This window comes from Trachypithecus francoisi, unplaced genomic scaffold (genome assembly GCF_009764315.1).
Source record: "Trachypithecus francoisi isolate TF-2019V2 unplaced genomic scaffold, Tfra_2.0 Lachesis_group5, whole genome shotgun sequence".
Lineage (NCBI taxonomy): Eukaryota > Metazoa > Chordata > Mammalia > Primates > Cercopithecidae > Trachypithecus > Trachypithecus francoisi.
In genome coordinates, this window is record NW_022681470.1 from 25,047,773 (window position 1) to 25,071,547 (window position 23,775).

At 42.1% G+C, this 23,775-nt stretch overlaps 1 protein-coding gene across 9 annotated transcripts in view; it reads left to right on the forward strand.

Moving 5' to 3' along the window:
* The window catches only part of SFT2D2 (SFT2 domain containing 2), an 89,736-nt gene extending 87,327 nt beyond the window's left edge, over positions 1–2,409 (forward strand). For all 9 annotated transcript variants that reach the window (XM_033198618.1, XM_033198616.1, XM_033198612.1 and 6 more), the window contains one exon: positions 1,375–2,409. In XM_033198618.1, the coding sequence (XP_033054509.1) occupies positions 1,375–1,669 (295 nt within the window). In that variant the 3' untranslated portion in view covers positions 1,670–2,409. The remainder of the gene's footprint in view (positions 1–1,374) is intronic.
* Positions 2,410–23,775: the final 21,366 nt, after the last annotated feature.

Below are 23,775 nucleotides of genomic sequence, written 5' to 3' on the forward strand. Positions count from 1 at the left end.
CTTAAGAACTTCCTAAAGTTTCTGTAGTAAGCAGTACAGCTCAGAGCCTATGGTTCTCCCACTGGCCCAGGCGGCATCAGAAAGGGTCTGTAAGAGCTAATGTAGAAGAGCATCTTCTGAAGATTAGGGCCAGAAGCCCCATAAGCTGAGCTAGCTCAGAGAGAGCTCAGAGGATGGGCTACTGCAGGTTTCATATGGTCCAAGGAGGCCTGTAGCACTGAAAAATGGCACCAGGTGAATGATGGCATTGCCAACTCTGGCTTCCCTGTTGGTGTGTTTAACTAATTCCTGACTCCATAAATATTTTGTTAGAAACAAAACAAAACAAATGTATTCAATATTGCCTTTGGATAATAAGCCCATTCTCAAGCAATATTATTGGGCAATGCAGAAACTCTGAAATGTAAGAAATGTAGTGATGACTAAAGGCTGAAAACATTGGGATCATTGCACCTGTTCCAACTGCATCTATATTAAGGTGCAAGCTTGACTGTACATTACAATCACCTGAGAAACTTAAAAACATCCTCATACTCAGGCTGCATGCCAGATCAGTTCAATCAGAATCTCTGGGGCAGGGGAGTGGGGTGAGAGTGGGACCCAGGCAGCAATATTACTTTTAAAAACTCCCTGAGTGATTCCAATGTGCCGAATGTGCAACCAAGTGTGTGAACCAGTGCTATAGAACTAGAGAAGGCAAACAAAGTGTTCTAGCTCTCAGCCTTTCTGCCAGGCACCGGAGATCACAGGTGGAAACCAGGAATGGAAGAAATAATGATAACAACCACCATTTACTGAGTACTACATGCTAAGGACCATATTCTTCTCCTATTTAATCCTTGTAGCAATCTCTGTAAGGTAGGTAAAATTATGACTCCACATCTTGAAGATGAGAAAACTGACACTCAGAGATGTTAAATAATTTAGCCAAGGCCACAGAGCTAATAAGTGGTAGAGCTGGGATTTAAACTCAAGTCTTCTGACAGTGATGTTTCCTGGTTATTATGCCACACTGGCCAGGGAGAGATCAGATGCAGAAATCATACAGTTTTAATACCTTTATTCTACTGCCCTGCCAATTTTACATAGGCTGCAAGGGAGCCCAGATAAATGAAATTCTGTGTCTAAAACCAAATAACTCACTGGTGGCAGGGCCAGTACCAGAATACTTAATCTTATCATCATTCCACCATACTTTGCTGCTTCTCTTAGCTTTTCTGCAGAAACAGGACTAATCTGTGTCACAGCTACAAATAAAGCCATGGCCAGAAGCCCTCTTGTGACTTCTCAGTACTATGTGCGTGCTTGTCAGGCAGCACTCCTTCCTTGGAGTGCCATTGAACATTCCCTTCCCCTCTTTCTCTGTCTCTGCAGCCCCTATCCGTGCCTGTGGACCATCAGCAATGGTGCCGGAGGCCCCACTGGGCCAGGCCCGGAGGCGCATGCCAGCGCCCCAGGAGCATTTCTCCTCGGAAACCCAGCTGTGACTTCACCCTCTTCTGTGCTCTCCACGCAGGCACCCACTTCGGCTGGTGTGGAGGTTCTGGGGGAGCCCTCGCTAACCAGCATTGCTGTGTCCACCTGGACAGCAGTGGCCTCGCATCCCTTCGCGGGCTGGGGTGGCCCAGGAGCGGGTGGGCACCATTCTTCTTCCTCATTGGATGGTTAAGCAGGATCCTAGGAGCCTCTGTCCACAGAGATCCTTCTATGTGTAGAGCGCTTAGAAACCCCATCTACTGATCTAGTGAGTCAGACTGTGGAATCTCCCTTCCCACTAGCTGGAGGCGGAGGTGAGTTGTTACAGAAGTCATACTAGGAAAGGGTTCAGTTTGGATGATGCTAGTTGTGTCAATTGCATCTCTCCACCATTTTCTTCTGCACTCCCATTTTCTCTGCAGCTTATTCTTGCCATGCTTAGGTGACAGAAGTTTGTGAAGTACCGTTCTCGTGCTCTGCCCCTTACTCTCAAATTGTTCTGGAAAGCCTCACTTCCTTTTCTGTGGAGAAGGTGCAAAGCTGTTAAATGAGCTCAAAGTTTACCTAGCTAAGGCCACTGCTTCCTGCTTTGTGCAGCCTGGAAAGTATGTGTGGTTATGGGGCTCAGATTTGCACTTCTGCTTTGAGACCAGGCGTGGGTGTAAGCCATAGAGTAAGGTTAACAAAAAGAATAAAGCTAATCATGTATTACTCATAGCAGTGTGCCCAGACTTGTGGAAATGAAGTCATGTCACTCCTCAGCTCACAAACCTTCAATGGTTCACCATTACCAATGGAATGAAGTCGGATCTCCTCACTGTAGCTGGGTGTGGTAGCTTAAGCCTGTAATCTCAGCCCTTTTGGAGGCCAAGGTAGGAGGATCGTGTGAGAGGTCAGGAGTCTGAGACCAGCCTGTGCAACAAAGTGAGAGCCTGTCTCTACAAAAAACACACATGCACACAAAATTAGCTGGGTGTGGTGGCATGTGCCTGTAGTCCCAGCTACTTGGAGGAGGATAGCTTGATCTCAGGAGGCTGAGGCTCTAGTGAGCTATGATTGTGGCATTGCACTCCAGCCTGGGCGGTAGATCAGGACTTTGTCTCATTAAAAAAAAAAAAAAAGAGGCTGGGTGCGGTGGCTCACGCCTGTAATCCCAGCACTTTGGGAGGCCAAGGAGGGTGGATCACGAGGTCAGGAGATCAAGACCATCCTGGCTAACATGGTGAAACCCCATCTCTACTAAAAATACAAAAAAATTAGCTGGGCATGGTGGCTGGCGCCTGTAGTCCCAGCTACTTGGGAGGCTGAGGCAGGAGAGTGGCATGAACCCGGGAGGCAGAGTTTGCAGTGAGCCGAGATTGTGCCACTGCACTCCAGCGTGGGCGACAGAGCAAGACTCTATCTCAAAAAAAAAAAAAAAAAAAAGAACAAAATCCTGCTATGAGCGATCCCACCATCTGGCCTGAAACCACTTCTCCAACTTAGGTCCTCTGTTATCCTGTTGGCCTCCTGTGTTTTGGTCAAGGCGGGCATCTCTGTTCTCTGAGCATTTCATTGCACTTTCCCACCTCTATACGTTGCCTGTGCCTGAGTGTGCTTCTTTCTCCAGTTCACCTGTGTGAACCCGACCCACCTCCCGCGGCCTGAGAAACGCCACTCCCTGCATCCAACACCTGAGCGGCTGAGATATGTCTGCTCTATCCCTGCTCGCTGTTCTCCCGTTGTTTTTGCCTCTGCCATAGAGCTCACCTCATTTTGCCTTGTATTTTTGTTACTGTGAGTGTATCTCTCCCTATTAGACTGTAAGCCTCTCGAGGGTGAGGCCTAGCCTTCTTGTCTTTGTAGCCCACAGCAGCTGGTACTGTGCCTTGCCTATTGTAGGTACCCAATAAACATTTGCTGAACTGAATTGGTGTAATGTGCATGTGTGCTACAAGGATGGTATGAAGTGGCTGGGAGGCAGATCTCAGAGACACATGCCCCATGACACATAGGTGCGTCCGTGCAGGAGTGTAGGAACATGCTGGCTGTTTGTTACACTGGCTCCTCATCTGAGGCACCACCAATTCTCAGTGAATGACAATAATATATTGAGATAGGGTACATTAGAGTGGTTATTCCCAAATGCTGGTCCTTGGATCCCCTAAGTCAGGATCACCTGGAACAGGGCCCTTGATACACATACAGATTCCTGGGTATACCCCACCCCTGTTGGATCAGAATCTTTGGGGTTGGCGTTCAGGAATCTGCATTTCAAACAAGAGCTCCAGGCATTGGCCCTGGGCTAGGTTTGGAAACTCCTTGCCTAGAAGAGAGAAATAGAATGATAAATACTCCAGGAACCTTATTTCAGATGAGTTTTTACCTCTGCCCAAGCCAAGGTCATTGCTGTAACCAGTGAGCAGAATCAGTTTCATGAGTCTTCCTCTTCTTTTTCTACCTACTACTGGATGTGCTAATAACCCTGGGAGTGAGGTTTCCAGACCTGGGTGATGAGCCGTTCTCCAAACATCGACTTTAGACTGCACTGACTGAGCAGCCCTTCTCAGGGCCGCCACTTGAGGAGTCTAAGGTTCCACTTGGAGCCTAGCATTGGCTCAGCTGCTTCCACCACTGTTCCACCAGCTCACCCCGTGCAAACCCAGCACACTCCAAGGCTTAGTCTGAGGGGTCCAAACGTGGCACTATTGAGTTGTTGGCTCTTTCGACAGCAAAAGGCCCTTTAACATGCTATGGTGTCACAGCTGGTGTCACTGCCCAATATTTCTGTGCTGTTCTGTTTTTTCACATCTCAGGAAACAATACTACTCCAGCTACGTGGTGTCCAGGGAAGACACATTACCTGACTTTAGGTTGCCTGGCCAGAGCTCTGGGCCACTAGTTGGCGTGTGAGTGGCCAAGGCACAATGCATCCACGCATTTGGAAAGCTGTCTGGTCAACATGCCCCCAAGGCAGCATTGTTCCTGTGTCCCAGTCCCTTTACAATACCATTAGAGCTCACTAAGTGTTAATATATTCGTATCTCTGCAAGACAGTATTTTGGTAAGTTATAACAGGTGGTTATTTCTCAATTTGCTAGAACTTTAGGCTGTTGTGGCCTGTAATTGCCCCAGCAGGTCTGTCCAAGGCCTCTTCACCAGTCACTGCAGTGAGTCCTAGCACCAAGTCCTTCACATGTCCTGTACCAAGAGCTCAGCAAGTGTAATCAGGGAACAAAAACCCACCTTGAGTCTCACCCTTCCTGCACCTCCCCTAGCCTGGAGCAGACAGAAGACCTGGGGCCCAGGGGCACAGAACAGAAAGAAGCTCGTTACCTCCATTATATTTTCTTTTCTTTTTTTTTTTTTTTGAGACGGAGTCTCGCTCTGTCACCCAGGCTGGAGTGCAGTGGCCGGATCTCAGCTCACTGCAAGCTCCGCCTCCCGGGTTTACACCATTCTCTCGCCTCAGCCTCCCGAGTAGCTGGGACTACAGGCGCCCGCCATCTCGCCCGGCTAATTTTTTGTATTCTTTTAGTAGAGACGGGGTTTCACCGTGTTAGCCAGGATGGTCTCGATCTCCTGACCTCGTGATCCGCCCGTCTCGGCCTCCCAAAGTGCTGGGATTACAGGCTTGAGCCACCGCGCCCGGCCTATATTTTCAATTATATTGCTCAGCTGAATGGGGTCCTCTGCAGCGTGATAACATGAGCATTAGCTGAATTTGGGGAGATCCTGTCTCTCAGTCTTGTAGGATGCTCAGCTTGGAACCTGCTGTGATTCTTAAACACACACCCACTCACCAGCCCTCCCTTCCCTGGATGAACCAGCGTCATTACCAACCACCTCTGCCCACCATGCTGAGCCAGATGCTTATGGGAAACTGCTGATTCCCTTCGTGTCACTTGGTGGACACTCCCCAGAACTGAAAGGTGGTCAAATCAGGGAAGGAATGTTTTCATCACCTAAGTTATTAAGAAAAAACTCAGTAAAGGATATTTGAAGCTTGGTAGATCTTCGCCACTTTCTCCAAGACTAGAATAGATTTGAGGGAATATCAGCAACTTAAAATATCACATTTGTGAAGAATATGAATTCTGTTTTGTGCAAATTGTGGGTCAAAGTAGGGGATCGCAACTGGGGCATTCAAGTGGCACTTCTTTCAACTCCTTCCTTTTTATTTTCTCCACCCATTCCCACTTTACTGAGCCAATTGTTGGCTACTGGCCAGATTGGTGAACAGAGAGAGTATGGACATCCTGGAACAGAGGTTAAGGTAGGGCTATGTGGTACCAAAAAAGATATAAAGGAACAGCCTTTGTGGTCTGAAGACACCAAAACTTTTCCATCATCATCATCATTATAGATACATCTGTGGTGTTGTCTGTCCAACCCCCCAACCTTCTAGGATTAGAACCCCCCAAACTCTTGGTGAAACTGCCTTTTCGGAATAAGTAATGAGAGAAGTCTAACGTGACTGACTCCATCTTGCTTCTAACCTCACAGGCTAAGTTACTTTTTTGCTTTTTCTAGCATGGAAGCCCAGATAAGTATGACAGAAATTTAGTTCATAGTTAAACTTTGAGGCAAGGAAAATTGCCCCCCACTCCTTGTTTGTAGACTGAAGCTGCATTCATAAGACAAGGCTAAAATTGTGGTGTGGCCTTGACCTTCGCTATAGAATAGGCATAGTTAAACAATGACCTGCTATTGCTTAGTTTGTTTTTCTATAAGTTGTTTACCACCCCAGAATCACAAAACTGGGGGTCACACGATTTATAACTCCCCCATCTACTCCTGTAGATAACATCGCTATTGTGAAACCTAACGAACTGGTCTTTGAGATATTTTTCAGATTCAGCATTTTAACAGAACAAGAGATGCCACCTGGTCCTGAGACCCCCTTCCAGGAACTGACTCAGCCACATGAAGACAGTTTTAGGTGTCCCTCTGATTTCATCTCCAGCCAATCAATTGTTTCAGTTCTCCAGCCCCCTCCCTGCCAAAGTACCCAGGCTATTGAAATAAAACTGGAGTCTGGGAAACCTGAAGGCCAGAGCAACTGGTCAGGCCCATGTGACGACTTAGAACTCAACTGGTTGGGAGTGAGAAGTTGATCAAACTCTCATTCTCAACATGGAAACATCGGAAATTCATGTTTTCTGGTCATGACCACTCTGATTTAGAGCACCTTGTAGGAGTCACTGTGTGTGTGTTTATACGTGTGTGTGTGTATGCACAAGTATGTCTATTTAGTGATGAGTTTCCTGTCCCTAGAGAATAAATCAATAAACCTTTGGGACAGACTCACTTTGTTCTGAAAGAGCACTTTTTGGGGAGTGGAGTTTGGAGAAGAGTGTAACAAGGAGTTTTGGGTTAACCAGGGCTGGTTCTGGAGGATGGAGCTGTGGTATCCCTCCTACATACCTGTTAGATGGGGAGGGCTTGGAGCTTGGAGGTTGCTGAGGAGGAATCAGACATATTTAGGTGGGAACACAGTAATCTCTTAGAAGGAAACACCTTTTCTATTTGTGGTTAAAATGTAGTGAAATATATTGGACGGCTTGGGTTAGCCAATATGACCAAGGTTGGGCAGCAGGAAAAGTATATTTCCTCTAAAAACAAAATTATATTATCACAGTGGGAGGAGTAGTTTGAATGGATCACTGGTTTCCACACAAGAACAACTGGAGGTAAGAGATGCTTCTGGACCCAGTGTCGACTCATGCAGCCACCTGGACACTGGTATGCCTTGAGAAAATGGCTGGTGTGTGAGTTAAAAAAGTTGATCCTTAAGCTTTAACACTTGGGGCCTGGGCTAAAGTTGCTAAGTGGGATATGTTGGGGGAAAGTGTCCAGGGTTGTAACAACAGGAAGTCATGAGAGAGTGAGGATACTCCCTGGATTTCTGTTAACTTGAGCAGGTAGGTGTGTTAATGGTCACTAGAGTTAGAAATTTAAATTAGAGAAATGGCTAATCATGCTGTTACAGGGTGGATGACTGTCTTGGTTATACTTGAGGACAAAAACTGTCTTCCATTGCTGTACCTCCAACACCTTGCACTTGTGCCTGGTAGGTACATGGTAGGCACCCCACAGGTATTAATCCAGAATTTTTAGAAATAATCCTTATCAGTGCTTGGAAATTTTAGATGGGAAACATGTTTGGTTTGACAAAAAGTTCTTTGTATATTTTTTGTCAAAGTTATGTCTTTGTAAGATCGTATCTCTTTGGAAAAGGTTTTTTTTTTCTGCTTTTTTGTTTTGTTTTGTTCTTTGAGACAGAGTCTCACTCTGTTGCCCAGGCTGCAGTGGCATGATCTCGGATCGCTGCAACCTCTGCCTCCCAGGTTCAAGTGATTCTCCTGCCTCAGCCTCCAGGAGAGTAGCTGCGATTACAGATGCCCACCATCATGCCTGGGCAAATTTTTTTTTGTATTTTTGTAGAGAGAGGTTTCACTATGTTGGTCAGGCTGGTCTCAAACTCCTGACCTCAGGTGATCCACACACCTCGGACTCCCAGTGTGCTGGGATTACAGGCGTGAGCCACCGTGCCCAGCCGGATTCTTATTTTTAATAGCTTTATTGATATATAATTTACACAGCCTATTTAAAATATATAATTCATTGGATTTTTCTAGTGTATTTAGTGCTCTGTGCCCATCACCATAATCTAATTTTAGAACATTTTGTCATCCTACAAAGAAAGCTTATGCCCATTAATAGTCACTGCCTATTTCCTTCCTACTCACCTCCACCCCCTGCCCTAGGCCGTCACTGATCTCCTTCATTTCTCTATAGATTTCCCATTCTGGACACTTCATTTGGCTGGAGTCATATGATGTATGGTCTTTTGTGACTGGCTTCTTTCACTTACGGGTTCCTTGATGCTGTACCGTATATCAGTACTTCATTCCTTTTTCTGCCAAATAATATTCCATTGATAAATAGAGCCACATTTTGTTTATCCATTCATCAGCCGATGGGCATTTGGGATGTTTCAACTTTTTCAACATTCATGTATGAGTTTTCGTGTGGGATAGATACTATTTATCATTTTCTTCATCTTACAGATGGAGGGAGCCAGCTCAGAGAACATAGATGGGGTTTTCAGCGTAACACAACTACTAGGGCAGAACTCAGGCCTACCTGACGGTGAAGTTCTTGCTCCCATACACAAGTCGATGTCACCCTGTACTGAGAATTGTCCCAAGCAGGAGCAGTTAACGTTACTCAGCTGGCACTTCCCCTTAATTTCCTGTTACATTTACATCAGGTTCCCAGGGCTGTGGTGGCGATTTAGGGAAAAGAGTCTGTGTTCACTCTCAGGAGGAGGCTCGGCGTAGGGAGTGGGAAAGCGGGAGACAGGGAGATTGTGGAATGAGCAGGGCTTCATGGGCCAGGGACCATCCGGGGCCTGGTGGCAGACTGCTGGTCTTCCAAGGACTGGCTAGCAGGGAAGCATCTCTAGGGCATTTCCGGAAACGCTTTGGGGCAGATTCTGGTGAAAGACTGAATCTCCTGGAGCAGGAGAATGTGGGTATGAGTACGTTATCATTCGATGAAGAGCAATGTGATCTCAAAATCTAATGAAGCCTGGCAAATATTGATTGGTATTGAGGTGACTGATTTCAGGATAGACATTTTAAAAAGTGCACTTACTGACACCAAAACAAAAGTGTGCTGTAGCCAAAGCATTCAGAAATCCAAGACTCAACTGCTCAGTTTTAAAGTTCACAAAGATGATGAAAGGGAGAAGGACTTTGTGATCCTTATGATGATTAGACTTTGAATTGGGAACCCATATGTGTAAGTTATACTAATGTTTGGTCAGCCTGCTGCCAAGTCAGTTACCAGCAAGATGATGCCATAAATTTCTTGCTCTGCAGAAAGGATAAGATACAGGGACCATTGATGCTTTCTTGTCAGTGCCTTAGACTGAGGGACTTCCTGGGATATGGGCATTTCAATTTAAAATTTCAATTTAAGTGGATAAATTTTCCATTAATTTCCATTTATTTCCAATAAAATTTCCATTTCGATTTAAAATGGAGACAACCTGGATTTGCTCAGGATGAGTTGGTCAACCTATAACATTGGACACGAACTTGTGGGATGACAAGCAAGAGTCCAGAATCCTGCTGTGTTGACCACATGGGGAATGAATATTTTTCTGAAAAGAGATCGGGCAGAGATGAGCAGAGAGAATAGAACAGCTAACAGATGGCCTTAAATTCCTATGGTTGCACTTTTCTTAGCATCCTGTAGGTGGGTCTATTGTTTAGCACAATTATTTACAGGAGGCAAACTGTTATGTAGAGCAGCTAGAAGCACTGGATGTGAAGTAAAAGCAGCTGTTTTATTTCACCGTAGACAATCTTGTTTATCTCTCCTAGCCCTATGAAATGTACCCCCGAAATACTTGGCTATGATCTGAGACGTAGGAAAATAGCATGTGATCTCTCTCTCATTTTTTATTTTTATTTTTTGGCATGTGATTTTAAGATTTTCTTTTCTTTCTTTTTTTCTTTTTGGAGACGGAGTCTTGCTCTGTCGCCCAGACTGGAGTGCAGTGACGCCATCTCTGCTCACTGCAAGCTTCGCCTCCCGGGTTCACGCCATTCTCCTGCCTCAGCCTCCCGAGTAGCTGGGACTACAGGCGTCCGCCACCATGCCTGGCTAAGTTTTTGTATTTTGAGTAGAGACAGGGTTTCACCGTGTTAGCCAGGATGGTCTCGATCTCCTGACCTCGTGATCCACCTGCCTCGGTATCCCAAAGTGCTGGGATTGCAGGCATGAGCCACTGCGCCCGGCCTAAGATTTTCATCTTTAAAGTTATTGTAAAATTCCAGACCCAGAGCATGGCCCAGAACTGGTGGGAGTTCACAAAACAGATCAAGAATCAGAGTTGGTGAGTCATGCAGGCTCGCAGCACTCTGAAACACAGGGATAGGGCTTGTGAGGTTCTAGGGGAGGGCTACTTCCATGCCTTTTCCTACCTTACGATGGCTGCTGGCAATTTTGGCATTCCATGGCTTGTAGATACCATACTCCAATTTCTGCCTCCATTGTCACATGGCATTCTCCCTGTGTGTCTGTCTGTTTTCTCTTTTTATAAAGACACTAGTCACTGGATTAGGGCCCGTCTTAATCCAGTATGATCTCATTTTAACTAATTATACCTGCAAATATGTTATTTCCAGAAAGGTTAAATTCTGAGTTTCTGGGTGGATATGAATTTTGGGGGCCACTATTCAACCCAGTACAGAGTTTAAGCATACTGTCCATGTAAATAATTCAGTGTAATGCACTTAAAATGTACCAGGGTAGAAAAGCGTCTTCCCAGTTCTGTGCCTCCATGGGGTGATATTTACATTCTTGTTTTTATGCAAAGACAAAAGAGCATACAAATTCTATCCTTTCTCCCTCCCTCACATTTATCCTCTGTAGACATTGAAAGTCCTGTGAAAAGGCTGAAGCCACAAATAATGCGCTCCAATATGGTGTGGCTTCCGGGAAGTGTTCTTAAAGGCAGGGATGAGAACTTCTTAGCCCGGATTCCCTTTGCTTGTTGGCCGGAATGCAGATGTAATAATTAGAGCTTGAGTAGTTATATTGAACCATGAGGTAGAAGCCATAATCTGAGAACCAAATTATCGTTAACTATGAGGTAGAAGTCACAAGATAGAAGGACCATGAGTTCACCATACTCTTTGAGCTATCATATCAGCCCTAGACTTCTTACTTCTGGGCTTTGTTTACATAAGACAAAATAACCTTCTATCTTAAGTAAATTATTTTGGGTTTTGTGTTATTTGTACCAGTGAAACTATTCCTAAGTTTTACAACGGCTTTTGTTTTTTAAAAATGTACATGATTTTAAATATACTTATTTTATATGCTTGTCTGATTATCACACTATTATTCCAAGTTCTTGGGATCTAATTCTGCAGCTTATTGTGTCTATTGACTCACATTCATGAATGATTTCTTTTTGTACATTTGTATTTTTGATGGGTAGCTCATCTTCTTTGGAGCTTTCTCTCTCTGTCTTTGTCTCTCCCATTGTCTGTGATTTGAGTCATGAGTGTTTTTTCAAAAAGGCTTATATTTGCTTTCATGCTATACCTCTGACATATCACCATTTGTTCTAGTTGCTGTTGCTGCAAAACTAACCCCCTCAAGTGTAGTGACACAAAACAACTACCATCATTTAATTAGCTCATGGAGTCTATTGGACAAAACTTCAAAAAGGGCACAGTGGGGATGTCTGGTCTCTGCTCCATGGTACCTGGGACCTTAGCTGAGAAGAACCAAAGGCTGGGGGCTGAGTCATATAAAGCCTCTTTCATTCACATGTCTGGTGGTTGATGCTGAATGTTATCTGGGACCTCAGCTGGAACTGTTGGCTGGATTGCCTACAGCCTATATGTGCCCTCTTGAAGTGACTGGGCTCATGGCATGGGGCTGGGTTCTAACAGTGAGCATCCAGAAGACAGCCAGAAAAAAAGCTGTCTTGCCTTTTATTACCTAACCTTGGAAAGCATAGGGTATCACTTCTGTCATGGTTGCGGCTCACTCAGATTCAAGGGGCAGGGAAAGTGGACCCCACCTTTTAATAGCAGGTATGTCAAAGGGATTTTGTAAGAAGAGCACGTGGCATGGGAAATGTTCTTACGGCCATTTTTGAAAAAAACAAAACAAAACAATCTACCAGATCAGTTCAGGAGCAATTTTAATGTTAATTTTTTACTTTGGGGTTTTCTTGTCTCCACATTTTGAACCAACCCTAAATCCAGAGTCTCAAGTTCAAGATTTTAAACTGTCCACCCCTCAATTCGAGATCTCAGTGTGAGATTTTAAACTATCAAGGAAAAATTTTTCTTCCTCCTAGAGCCTAGGCAAAAATGGAGAACCTTCCACATAATTCTTCTTGTATCAGTTGGTGGACTTTGCCAAGTCCAATCTTTTATTGACAATGTAGACGTCTGAAGGTAATGATTTTTATAATTGCCTCAGTTTTATATTTTTAGGCCTCTTTCTCCTTCACTGGCTGAAGCTCCCCAAGGACGGGCCCTGTGTCCTTCATCTTTGTATTTCTGGCAACTTGCACAAATGCCTATTACATCGTAGGGGCTCAGTGAGCGGTTCTGAACTGAACGAAACTCTCTTTTATTCTGATGTCATGTTTCTGACCTTTAACAAGTATCCATTTATTCCTGCTGACCTCATTATTTTATCTTTTTTATTTTTATTTTTATTTTTATTTTTTATTTTTTATTTTTATTTTTTTGTTGAGACGGAGTCTCGCTCTGTCGCCCAGGCTGGAGTGCAGTGGCCGGATCTCAGCTCACTGCAAGCTCCGCCTTCCCGGATTTACGCCATTCTCTCGCCTCAGCCTCCCGAGTAGCTGGGACTACAGGCGCCCGCCATCTCGCCCGGCTAATTTTTTGTATTTTTTTAGTAGAGACGGGGTTTCACCGTGTTAGCCAGGATGGTCTCGATCTCCTGACCTCGTGATCCGCCCGTCTCGGCCTCCCAAAGTGCTGGGATTACAGGCTTGAGCCACCGCGCCCGGCCTATTTTTATTTTTTTTAAAGAATTGTTTGTTGTTTGAAGACTTCCCGTGATTACTGGAGGTACAAGACCATAGATGTCCAATAAATTAATAATGTTATGAGTTTAGCATTTATTGGATTCCTTTTATTTGCAAAGCAACAAGCATAAATATTTCAGTGTAATGCACTTAAAAGGTACCAGGGTGGAAAAGCATCTTCCCTGTACTGGTCCCCACGGAGTGATGCTTACATTCTTGTTTCTATCCAAATACAAAAGCAAGCACGAATTTCATCTTCCCTCCCATCAATGTATGCTCTATTGACATTGCAAGTCCTGTGAAAAGGCTGAAACCTCCAATAATGTGCTGTGCTTAGTCTCAATCCTGGCTGAGTGTTATCAGTTATCACTTCAGCAAAGCTGGTGTGACTTGTGGATACAAAAAAATGAAGAGTGGAAGATGAATGAAGTTAGGAGAAATAAGCAACACAGAAATGCATTTTAAATAAAAATGTTATGATCACTAAAGAGAAACTTGCCATTATTCATGGGAGAATCTTCTTCTTAACAATTCCCAGCATAATCTTTCTGTGTCTCTCTCCAATCCCTCATCAGATGTTTCCCATTGGTTCTGATATGATTGACTCTGAAGCTTCCATATTAATGGGGAGACTGAGAGAATTTTAAAAACTGACAATTACAAATAATTCCCAAAACACACTTTAACCGTTAGTTTAATCTGTTGTCTCCCACCTCCTTTATTGAGGATTGCTTGTTTAAGCAGCAACATTGGCTCAGAATTTCATCCCCTTCCTTTTCCTTTAATAATGTTAATGGTAATACAAATAATAATTGATATTTATACTGTGCTTTAGAGCTTATAACACATTTTGACATTATTTGGACAACTAAGCTGTGAGAGGCCCATAAAGAACTGTCTCACAACACTGCTCTCATTCAGGTTCTTATTCTCATATTTTTGGATTATGGCTGTGGTTTCCCCTCTCTGTCTGTAGGCTATCTTACAATTACTATGAGCACTATCTTCCTAAAGTTCCATTTGGGTTGTGTCATCACTCTGCTCAAGAATCTTCAATGACTCACTACCGGAAATATAAGTATAAAAGCCAATTTCCTTAGCCTGCCATGGAAAACCTTCCAAAATTGACCTCAACATGCCATTCCAGTTTAATTGCCCATTATTCTTTTACATAAAACTTATGTTCTAGCCAATCTACTATTATCCTTTCCACATCTTAGTTTTGGCTCTTACTGTTTCTCCATGTGGAACTGCTTTCTTTAATATTTTCCTATTAAACCGCATTTAACTTTGAAGGTCCAATACACAATCCATCTACCTATGGAGCTCTCATGGCTGACAAAACGGATCTTTCTCTCTTTAAGTTTCTTTACCACATTGTTCATATGATACTTATTTTTGATTTAAGAAAATGGCTAATTTGGGCCAGGTGCGGTGGCTCACATCTGTAATCCCAGCACTTTGGGAGGCCAAGGTGGACAGATCACAAGGTCAGGAATTCAAGGCCATCCTGACCAATATGGTGAGACCCCGTCTCTACTAAAAATACAAAAATTAGCTGGGCATAGTGGTGCGCACCTGTAATCCCAGCTACTTGGGAGGCTGAAGCAGGAGAATCACTTGATCCCGGCAGGTGGAGGTTGCAGTGAGCTGAGATCGTGCCATTGCACTCCAGCCTGGGCGACAAAGCAAGACTCCATCTCAAAAAAACAAAAACAAAAACAAAAATATCCCCCCAAAACCAAAAACAAACAATTATATAGGTATGTGTCTTTGTACAGGATCCTAGCTTCTGCAATAGATTAGAACCCTGAATCTCAGTGAATTCACACAGTAAGACTTCAGTTTTTACTTATGTGACATTCTGACACGGCTTCTGGATGGAAGAAACCATTTCGTGGCTCTTCCATTTTTAACACAGGCTCTCAAGTTTCCCTTGGTGGTAGTGGTGGTGGATGTCTTCTCTCTTTTACCTCACCTAGCGGGAGAAAGTACATGGACAAATTGTATATGGATGATTCTTATCAGCCAAAGCTGGAAACAGTACCTGTTGCTTGCTTTCATAGTCCATTAGAAATCTGTCACAGGCCACGAGAGAGGGTGGGAAATGTCTAGGCCTGTGCCCATGAAGAAGAGGAAATGAGTTTGGTGACCAGCTGGTTGGTTTCTTTACAGATTGTGATAATTTGCATTTTTTCCCATTGTTCCATTATCAATCCTTAAAGAAAGACACTAGACAATATAACTTTCTCTTTAGGAGATTCTCAACCCTAGAAGAAGTTTTGGGGACAAAAAATTCTGCCACCTCTCCATTTCTCTTGCTTTCTCCCATGGTAGAAGAAATAACATATAGGGAACTCAGTGACAATCCGATGCCCACTGGACCAGGTTAAGCAGAGATTGAGGGAGGGACCGAGGTCATGTCATGCCTTAAATTGAACAATTTTGGAAATGTAAAAATTATGACTATTGATTTGATAGTGTCCCCCTAACGTCTTGGACAGATCTTTGCAAGTAAGAGCTCTGATACTTAAACCTCCTTAGCTTAGTAATAATCCTGTCTCTGGGTGCTACCACACTGGTAAAGCCACCGAATCCCCTGTTTATACTCTGCCATCCTCCGGTGTGCAAGGAGGCTGCACTCCCTTTTCTGTTGTTCTCTAGGTCAGATCAATTGCCACAGGCCTGCCCTAAGGTCCGAGTTGAGACAAGAGCCTCATTTTGACTTCAGGTCTTAGCTGCATTCTCCGATTCAATGTAGTAGCTTTGTCATGTGTGAATTTTGCTAGGAACTATATTTCCCAGAATCTCTTTCTTATATTTTGCCACTTAGGGGATACCCCAGAGACAGTCTTATGGGAAGTGAAGCAGCATCCACTTTTCAGCTCATACAAGTTCTCGCTTATCCACTGGAGCAAGGCAGTGGCTGGGTCTGCAACTGCTCCTGCCTATCTGACTCCTCCTTCAGCTTCTCTGACTCCTGGGCCAGGTGTGTCTGTTTAGTTCCAATGATGATGGACCTGATTTCTGTAGGATGCTCATACTATCCATGTTGAGGCAACAAGAACTGACATTAGTTATTTATCTGTGTGAGTTTTGGCTCATGCGTATGGGTTCTAGCTTATGCTTGTTCTCCACTGTACACTCACCTTCCCTTCCCAACTGCTTGCCCTGAGGACTTCAAGTTCCAGCATCAGACATGAAGACAACAATTTTACAGAAACTGCTTAGCCAACTCCCCCAGTTGTATAAGGTCATATCCCTGTAATAAATCTATCTATCTATCTATCTATCTATCTATCTATCATCTATCCATCAATCATATATGTATTACTCATGTGTTTGTGGTGATGCTGGCATAAACAGACCTATGAGTACTGCCAGCACATAAAATTATAGCAGATACAATCATGTACAGTACATAATACTTGATAATAAATGACTATGGTTACTGGTTTATGTATTTACTGTACTATTTATCATTATTTTGAAGTGTACTCCTTATACTTAATTTTTCTGAAGTTTTTTGTTTTTTTTTTTTTGAGATGGAGTCTTGCTCTGTTGCCCAGGCTGGAGTGCAGTGGCCGGATCTCAGCTCACTGCAAGCTCCGCCTCCTGGGTTCAAGCAGTTCTCCTGCCTCAGCCTCCCAAGTAGCTGCGATTACAGGCCCCGGCTAATGTTTTGTATTTTTAGTAGAGACGAGGTTTCACCATTTTGGGTAGGCTGGTTTTGAACTCCTGACCTCAGGTGATCCACCCGTCTCAGCCTCCCAAAATGCTGGGATTACAGGCATGAGCCACTGTGCCCAGCATTCCTTATACGTAATAAGAAGAAGTTAATTGTAAGACAGCCTCAGGCAGGTCCATTAGGAGGTATTCCAGAAGAAGGCATTGTTATCACAGGAGATGACAGCTTCATGTGTGTTAATCCCCCTGAAGACCTTCCAGTGGGATAAGATGTGCAGGTGGAAGACAGTGATATTGATGATCCTGACCCTGTGTAGGCCTAGGTAACGTGTATGTTTGTGTTTTAGGTTTTAATAAAAATGTGTAAAAAGTAAAAAATAAAATAAAAATTTTAAAATAGGAAAACTTGTAGAATATGCAGATAAAGAAAATAATTTTATGTAAATATACGATGTGTTTGTGTCTTAAGTTGTTCTTACAATATAAAGTAAAAAAGTTACAGTAAGCTAATTTATTATCAAAGAAAGAAAAATACTTTTAAAATGGATTTAGGGTAGCTTAAGTGTACAGTGTTGATTCAGTCTACAGGAGTGTACAGTAATGTCCTAGGCCTTCACGTTCACTCACACTCACTCATTGACTCGCCCAGAGCAACTTCCAGTCGTGCAAGCTCTATTCACGGTAAATGTCATAAACAGATGTACCATTTTTTATTTTTTATATGGTATTTTTACTACTTTTTCTATGGTTATATCTAACCATACACAAATACCATCGTGTTATAATTGCATACAGTATTCGGTACAGTAACATGTTGTAGGTTTGTAGCCTAGAAGCCATAGGCTGTACCATAGTGCTTAGGTGTGTAGTAGGCTATAACCTCCAGGTTTGTGTAAGTATACTCTATGATGTTCGCACAACAAAGTCTCCTAAAAACACATTTCTCAGAATATATTCTTGTTCTCAGTGATGCATGACTGTACTTACACATAGTAAGCACACTTCTAAGCACTTGACATATATTAGCTCATTTACTCCTCACAACAAGCTTTGAAGTAAGGATTATTATAATATCCATTTTACAGATGAGAAGATCAAGAAACAGAGAAGTTAAATTATTTACATGGTAGAGCTGCGCTTGAAATCCAGGCAGTCTGGCTCCAGAGCCTATGCTCCTTCCTACTGTGTTACATTCACCTCTCTGTAACTTACGGGGCACTTAAGATCATTAACTCTGAGAGTTAGTGTAAGATCTAACATCTATTGAATATTTACTAAAGTGCCAGGCATTAAATGCTGTACATGTATTATCTGTCTAGTTCTCACAACCATTCCATGACATAGGCTCCATTATTTTCTTATAGAGAAGGAAACAGAAGCTTAGAGAGGTTAAGAAACTTGCTTAAGGTCACACAGCTGGTAAGTAGCTGAGCCAAAAAGAGATATTATAGGTGTGTGTGTGTGTGTTCTAGGCCAACCCCTAACCCATGATAGGAATTATTTCTATGACATCTTACAGTGTTAGACCTTGTGAACTCTATGGTGGGCCCACTACTTTCTTGCAATGTAGACTTGAACAACTCTGTTAGAAAGTTCTGTTAAATTATTTTAAAGTTGGGAGGCTATTAAGCTGGAGTGGCTCCAGGGCTTTACGTTCGTACTGAGCAAATCAAAGCCCCATGTAAATAGTAAGACAGAACCAGAGAATTTAACAATCAGAAATTGCCAAAAACAAAAACAAAAAACATATATATTATATATAATATATTTAATATATTTGTATTATATATTTATAATATAAAATATATTTAATATTTATTATATTATTTACTGTATATTATATATGCATATACAATAATATATATTTAATATTATATTAAAATATAAATATATTTATATGTTTATATTATATTAAAATGTCAATTTCATATTTGCAACAATATTTAATATATTCTTTTTTTATTTTTATTTTTATTATACTTAAGTTCTAGGGTACATGTGCATAACGTGCAGGTTTGTTACATATGTATACTTGTGCCATGTTGGTGTGCTGCACCCATCACTCGTCAGCACCCATCAATTCATTATTTATATCATGTATAACTCCCAATGCAATCCCTCCCCCCTCCCCCCTCCCCATGATAGGCCCCGATGTGTGATGTTCCCCTTCCCAAGTCCAAGTGATCTCATTGTTCAATTCCCACCTATGAGTGAGAACATGCTGTGTTTGGTTTTCAGTTCTTGTGACAGTTTGCTAAGAATGATGGTTTCCAGCTGCATCCATGTCCCTACAAAGGACGCAAACTCATCCTTTTTTATGGCTGCATAGTATTCCATGGTGTATATGTGCCACATTTTCTTAATCCATTCTGTCACAGATGGACATTTGGGTTGATTCCAAGCCTTTGCTATTGTGAATAGTGCTGCAATAAACATACGTGTGCATGTGTCTTTGTAGTAGAATAATTATAATCCTTTGGGTATATACCCAGTAGTGGGATGGCTGGGTCATATGGTACATCTAGTTCTAGATCCTTGAGGAATCGCCATACTGTTTTCCATAATGGTTGAACTAGTTTACAATCCCACCAACAGTGTAAAAGTGTTCCTATTTCTCCACATCCTCTCCAACACCTGTTGTTTCCTGACTTCTTAATGATTGCCATTCTAACTGGTGTGAGATGGTATCTCATTGTGGTTTTGATTTGCATTTCTCTGATGGCGAGTGATGATGAGCATTTTTTCATGTGTCTGTTGGCTGTATGAATGTCTTCTTTTGAGAAATGTCTGTTCATATCCTTTGCCCACTTTTTGATGGGGTTGTTTGTTTTTTTCTTGTATATTTGTTTGAGTTCTTTGTAGATTCTGGATATTAGCCCTTTGTCAGATGAGTAGATTGCAAAAATGTTCTCCCATTCTGTAGGTTGCCTGTTTACTCTGATGGTAGTTTCTTTTGCTGTGCAGAAGCTCTTTAGTTTAATTAGATCCCATTTGTCAGTTTTGGCTTTTGCTGCCGTTGCTTTTGGTGTTTTAGACATGAAGTCCTTGCCCATGCCTATGTCCTGAATGGTACTACCTAGATTTTCTTCTAGGGTTTTTATGGTATTAGGTCTAACATTTAAGTCTCTAATCCATCTTGAATTAATCTTCGTATAAGGAGTAAGGAAAGGATCCAGCTTCAGCTTTCTACTTATGGCTAGCCATTTTCCCAGCACCATTTATTAAATAGGGAATCCTTTCCCCATTTCTTGTTTCTCTCAGGTTTGTCAAAGATCAGATGGCTGTAGATGTGTGGTATTATTTCTGAGGACGCTGTTCTGTTCCATTGGTCTATATCTCTGTTTTGGTACCAGTACCATGCTGTTTTGGTTACTGTAGCCTTGTAGTATAGTTTGAAGTCAGGTAGCATGATGCCTCCAGCTTTGTTCTTATGACTTAGGATTGTCTTGGCAATGTGGGCTCTTTTTTGGTTCCATATGAACTTTAAAGCCATTTTTTCCAATTCTGTGAAGAAACTCATTGGTAGCTTGATGGGGATGGCATTGAATCTATAAATTATCTTGGGCAGTATGGCCATTTTCACCATATTGATTCTTCCTATCCATGAGCATGGTATGTTCTTCCATTTGTTTGTGTCCTCTTTTATTTCACTGAGCAGTGGTTTGTAGTTCTCCTTGAAGAGGTCCTTGACATCCCTTGTAAGTTGGATTCCTAGGTATTTTATTCTCTTTGAAGCAATTGTGAATGGAAGTTCATTCATGATTTGGCTCTCTGTTTGTCTGTACTGGTGTATAAGAATGCTTGTGATTTTTGCACATTATTTTGTATCCTGAGACTTTGCTGAAGTTGCTTATCAGCTTAAGGAGATTTTGGGCTGAGACAATGGGGTTTTCTAAATATACAATCATGTCATCTGCAAACAGGGACAATTTGACTTCTTCTTTTCCTAACTGAATACCCTTTATTTCTTTCTCTTGCCTGATTGCCCTAGCCAGAACTTCCAACACTATGTTGAATAGGAGTGGTGAGAGAGGGCATCCCTGTCTTGTGCCAGTTTTCAAAGGGAATTTTTCCAGTTTTTGCCCATTCAGTATGATATTAGCTGTGGGTTTGTCATAAATAGCTCTTATTATTTTGAGGTACGTTCCATCAATACCGAATTTATTGAGCGTTTTTAGCATGAAGGGCTGTTGAATTTTGTCAAAGGCCTTTTCTGCATCTATTGAGATAATCATGTGGTTCTTGTCTTTGGTTCTGTTTATGTGCTGGATTATATTTATTGATTTGCGAATGTTGAACCAGCCTTGCATCCCAGGGATGAAGCCCACTTGATCGTGGTGGATAAGCTTTTTGATGTGCTGCTGAATCCGGTTTGCCAGTATTTTATTGAGGATTTTTGCATTGATGTTCATCAGGGATATTGGTCTAAAATTTTCTTTTTTTGTTGTGTCTCTGCCAGGCTTTGGTATCAGGATGATGTTGGCCTCATAAAATGAGTTAGGGAGGATTCCCTCTTTTTCAATTGATTGGAATAGTTTCAGAAGGAATGGTACCAGCTCCTCCTTGTACCTCTGGTAGAATTCAGCTGTGAATCCATCTGGTCCTGGACTTTTTTGGTTGGTAGGCTATTAATTATTGCCTCAATTTCAGAGCCTGCTATTGGCCTATTCAGGGATTCAACTTCTTCCTGGTTTAGTTTTGGAAGAGTGTAAGTGTCCAGGAAATTATCCATTTCTTCTAGATTTTCTAGTTGATTTGCGTAGAGGTGTTTATAGTATTCTCTGATGGTAGTTTGTATTTCTGTGGGGTCGGTGGTGATATCCCCTTTATCACTTTTTATTGCGTCTATTTGATTCCTCTCTCTTTTCTTCTTTATTAGTCTTGCTAGCGGTCTGTCAATTTTGTTGATGTTTTCAAAAAACCAGCTCCTGGATTCATTGATTTTTTGGAGGGTTTTTTGTGTCTCTATCTCCTTCAGTTCTGCTCTGATCTTAGTTATTTCTTGCCTTCTGCTAGCTTTTGAATGTGTTTGCTCTTGCCTCTCTAGTCCTTTTAATTGTGATGTTAGAGTGTCAATTTTAGATCTTTCCTGCTTTCTCTTGTGGGCATTTAGTGCTATAATTTCCCTCTACACACTGCTTTAAATGTGTCCCAGAGATTCTGGTATGTTGTATCTTTGTTCTCATTGGTTTCAAAGAACATCTTTATTTCTGCTTTCATTTTGTTATGTACCCAGTAGTCATTCAGGAGCAGGTTGTTCAGTTTCCATGTAGTTGAGCGGTTTTGATGGAGTTTCTTAGTCCTGAGTTCTAGTTTGATTGCACTGTGGTCTGAGAGAGAGTTTGTTATAATTTCTGTTCTTGTACATTTGCTGAGGAGTGCTTTACTTCCAATTATGTGGTCAATTTTGGAATAAGTGTGATGTGGTGCTGAGAAGAATGTATATTCTGTTCATTTGGGGTGGAGAGTTCTATAGATGTCTATTAGGTCCACTTGGTGCAGAGATGAATTCAATTCCTGGATATCCTTGTTAACTTTCTGTCTCGTTGATCTGTCTAATGTTGACAGTGGAGTGTTGAAGTCTCCCATTACTATTGTATGGGAGTCTAAGTCTCTTTGTAAGTCTCTAAGGACTTGCTTTATGAATCTGGGTGCTCCTGTATTGGGTGCATATATATTTAGGATAGTTAGCTCTTCCTGTTGAATTGATCCCTTTACCATTATGTAATGGCCTTTTTTGTCTCTTTTGATCTTTGATGGTTTAAAGTCTGTTTTATCAGAGACTAGAATTGCAACCCCTGCTTTTTTTTGTTCTCCATTTGCTTGTTAGATCTTCCTCCATCCCTTTATTTTGAGCCTATGTATGTCTCTGCATGTGAGATGGGTCTCCTGAATACAGCAGACTGATGGGTCTTGACTCTTTATCCAGTTTGCCAGTCTGTGTCTTTTAATTGGAGCATTTAGTCCATTTACATTTAAGGTTAATATTGTTATGTGTGAACTTGATCCTGCCATTATAATATTAACTGGTTATTTTGCTCGTTAGTTGATGCAGTTTCTTTCTAGCCTCGATGGTCTTTACATTTTGGCATGTTTTTGCAATGGCTGGTACCAGTTGTTCCTTTCCATGTTTAGTGCTTCCTTCAGGGTCTCTTGTAAGGCAGGCCTGGTGGTGACAAAATCTCTAAGCATTTGCTTATCTGTAAAGGATTTTATTTCTCCTTCACTTATGAAACTTAGTTTTGCTGGATATGAAATTCTGGGTTTAAAATTCTTTTCTTTAAGAATGTTGAATATTGGTCCCCACTCCCTTCTGGCTTTTAGAGTTTCTGCCGAGAGATCTGCTGTTAGTCTGATGGGCTTCCCTTTGTGGGTAACCCGACCTTTCTCTCTGGCTGCCCTTAAGATTTTTTCCTTCATTTCCACTTTGGTGAATCTGGCAATTATGTGTCTTGGAGTTGCTCTTCTGGAGGAGTATCTTTGTGGCATTCTCTGTATTTCCTGAATTTGAATGTTGGCCTGCCTACTAGGTTGGGGAAGTTCTCCTGGATGATATCCTGAAGAGTGTTTTCCAACTTGGTTCCATTTTCCCCCTCACTTTCAGGTACCCCAATCAGATGTAGATTTGGTCTTTTTACATAATCCCATACTTCTTGCAGGCTTTGTTCATTTCTTTTTCTTCTTTTTTCTTTTGGTTTCTCTTCTCGCTTCATTTCATTCATTTGATCCTCAATCGCTGATACTCTTTCTTCCAGTTGATCGAGTCGGTTACTGAAGCTTGTGGATTTGTCACGTATTTCTCGTGTCATGGTTTTCATCTCTGTCATTTCGTTTATGACCTTCTCTGCATTAATTAGTCTAGCTGTCAATTCTTCCACTCTTTTATCAAGATTTTTAGTTTCTTTGTGCTGGGTACGTAATTCCTCCTTTAGCTCTGAGAAGTTTGATGGACTGAAGCCTTCTTCTCTCATCTCATCAAAGTCATTCTCTGACCAGCTTTGATCCGTTGCTGGCGATGGGCTGCGCTCCTTTGCAGG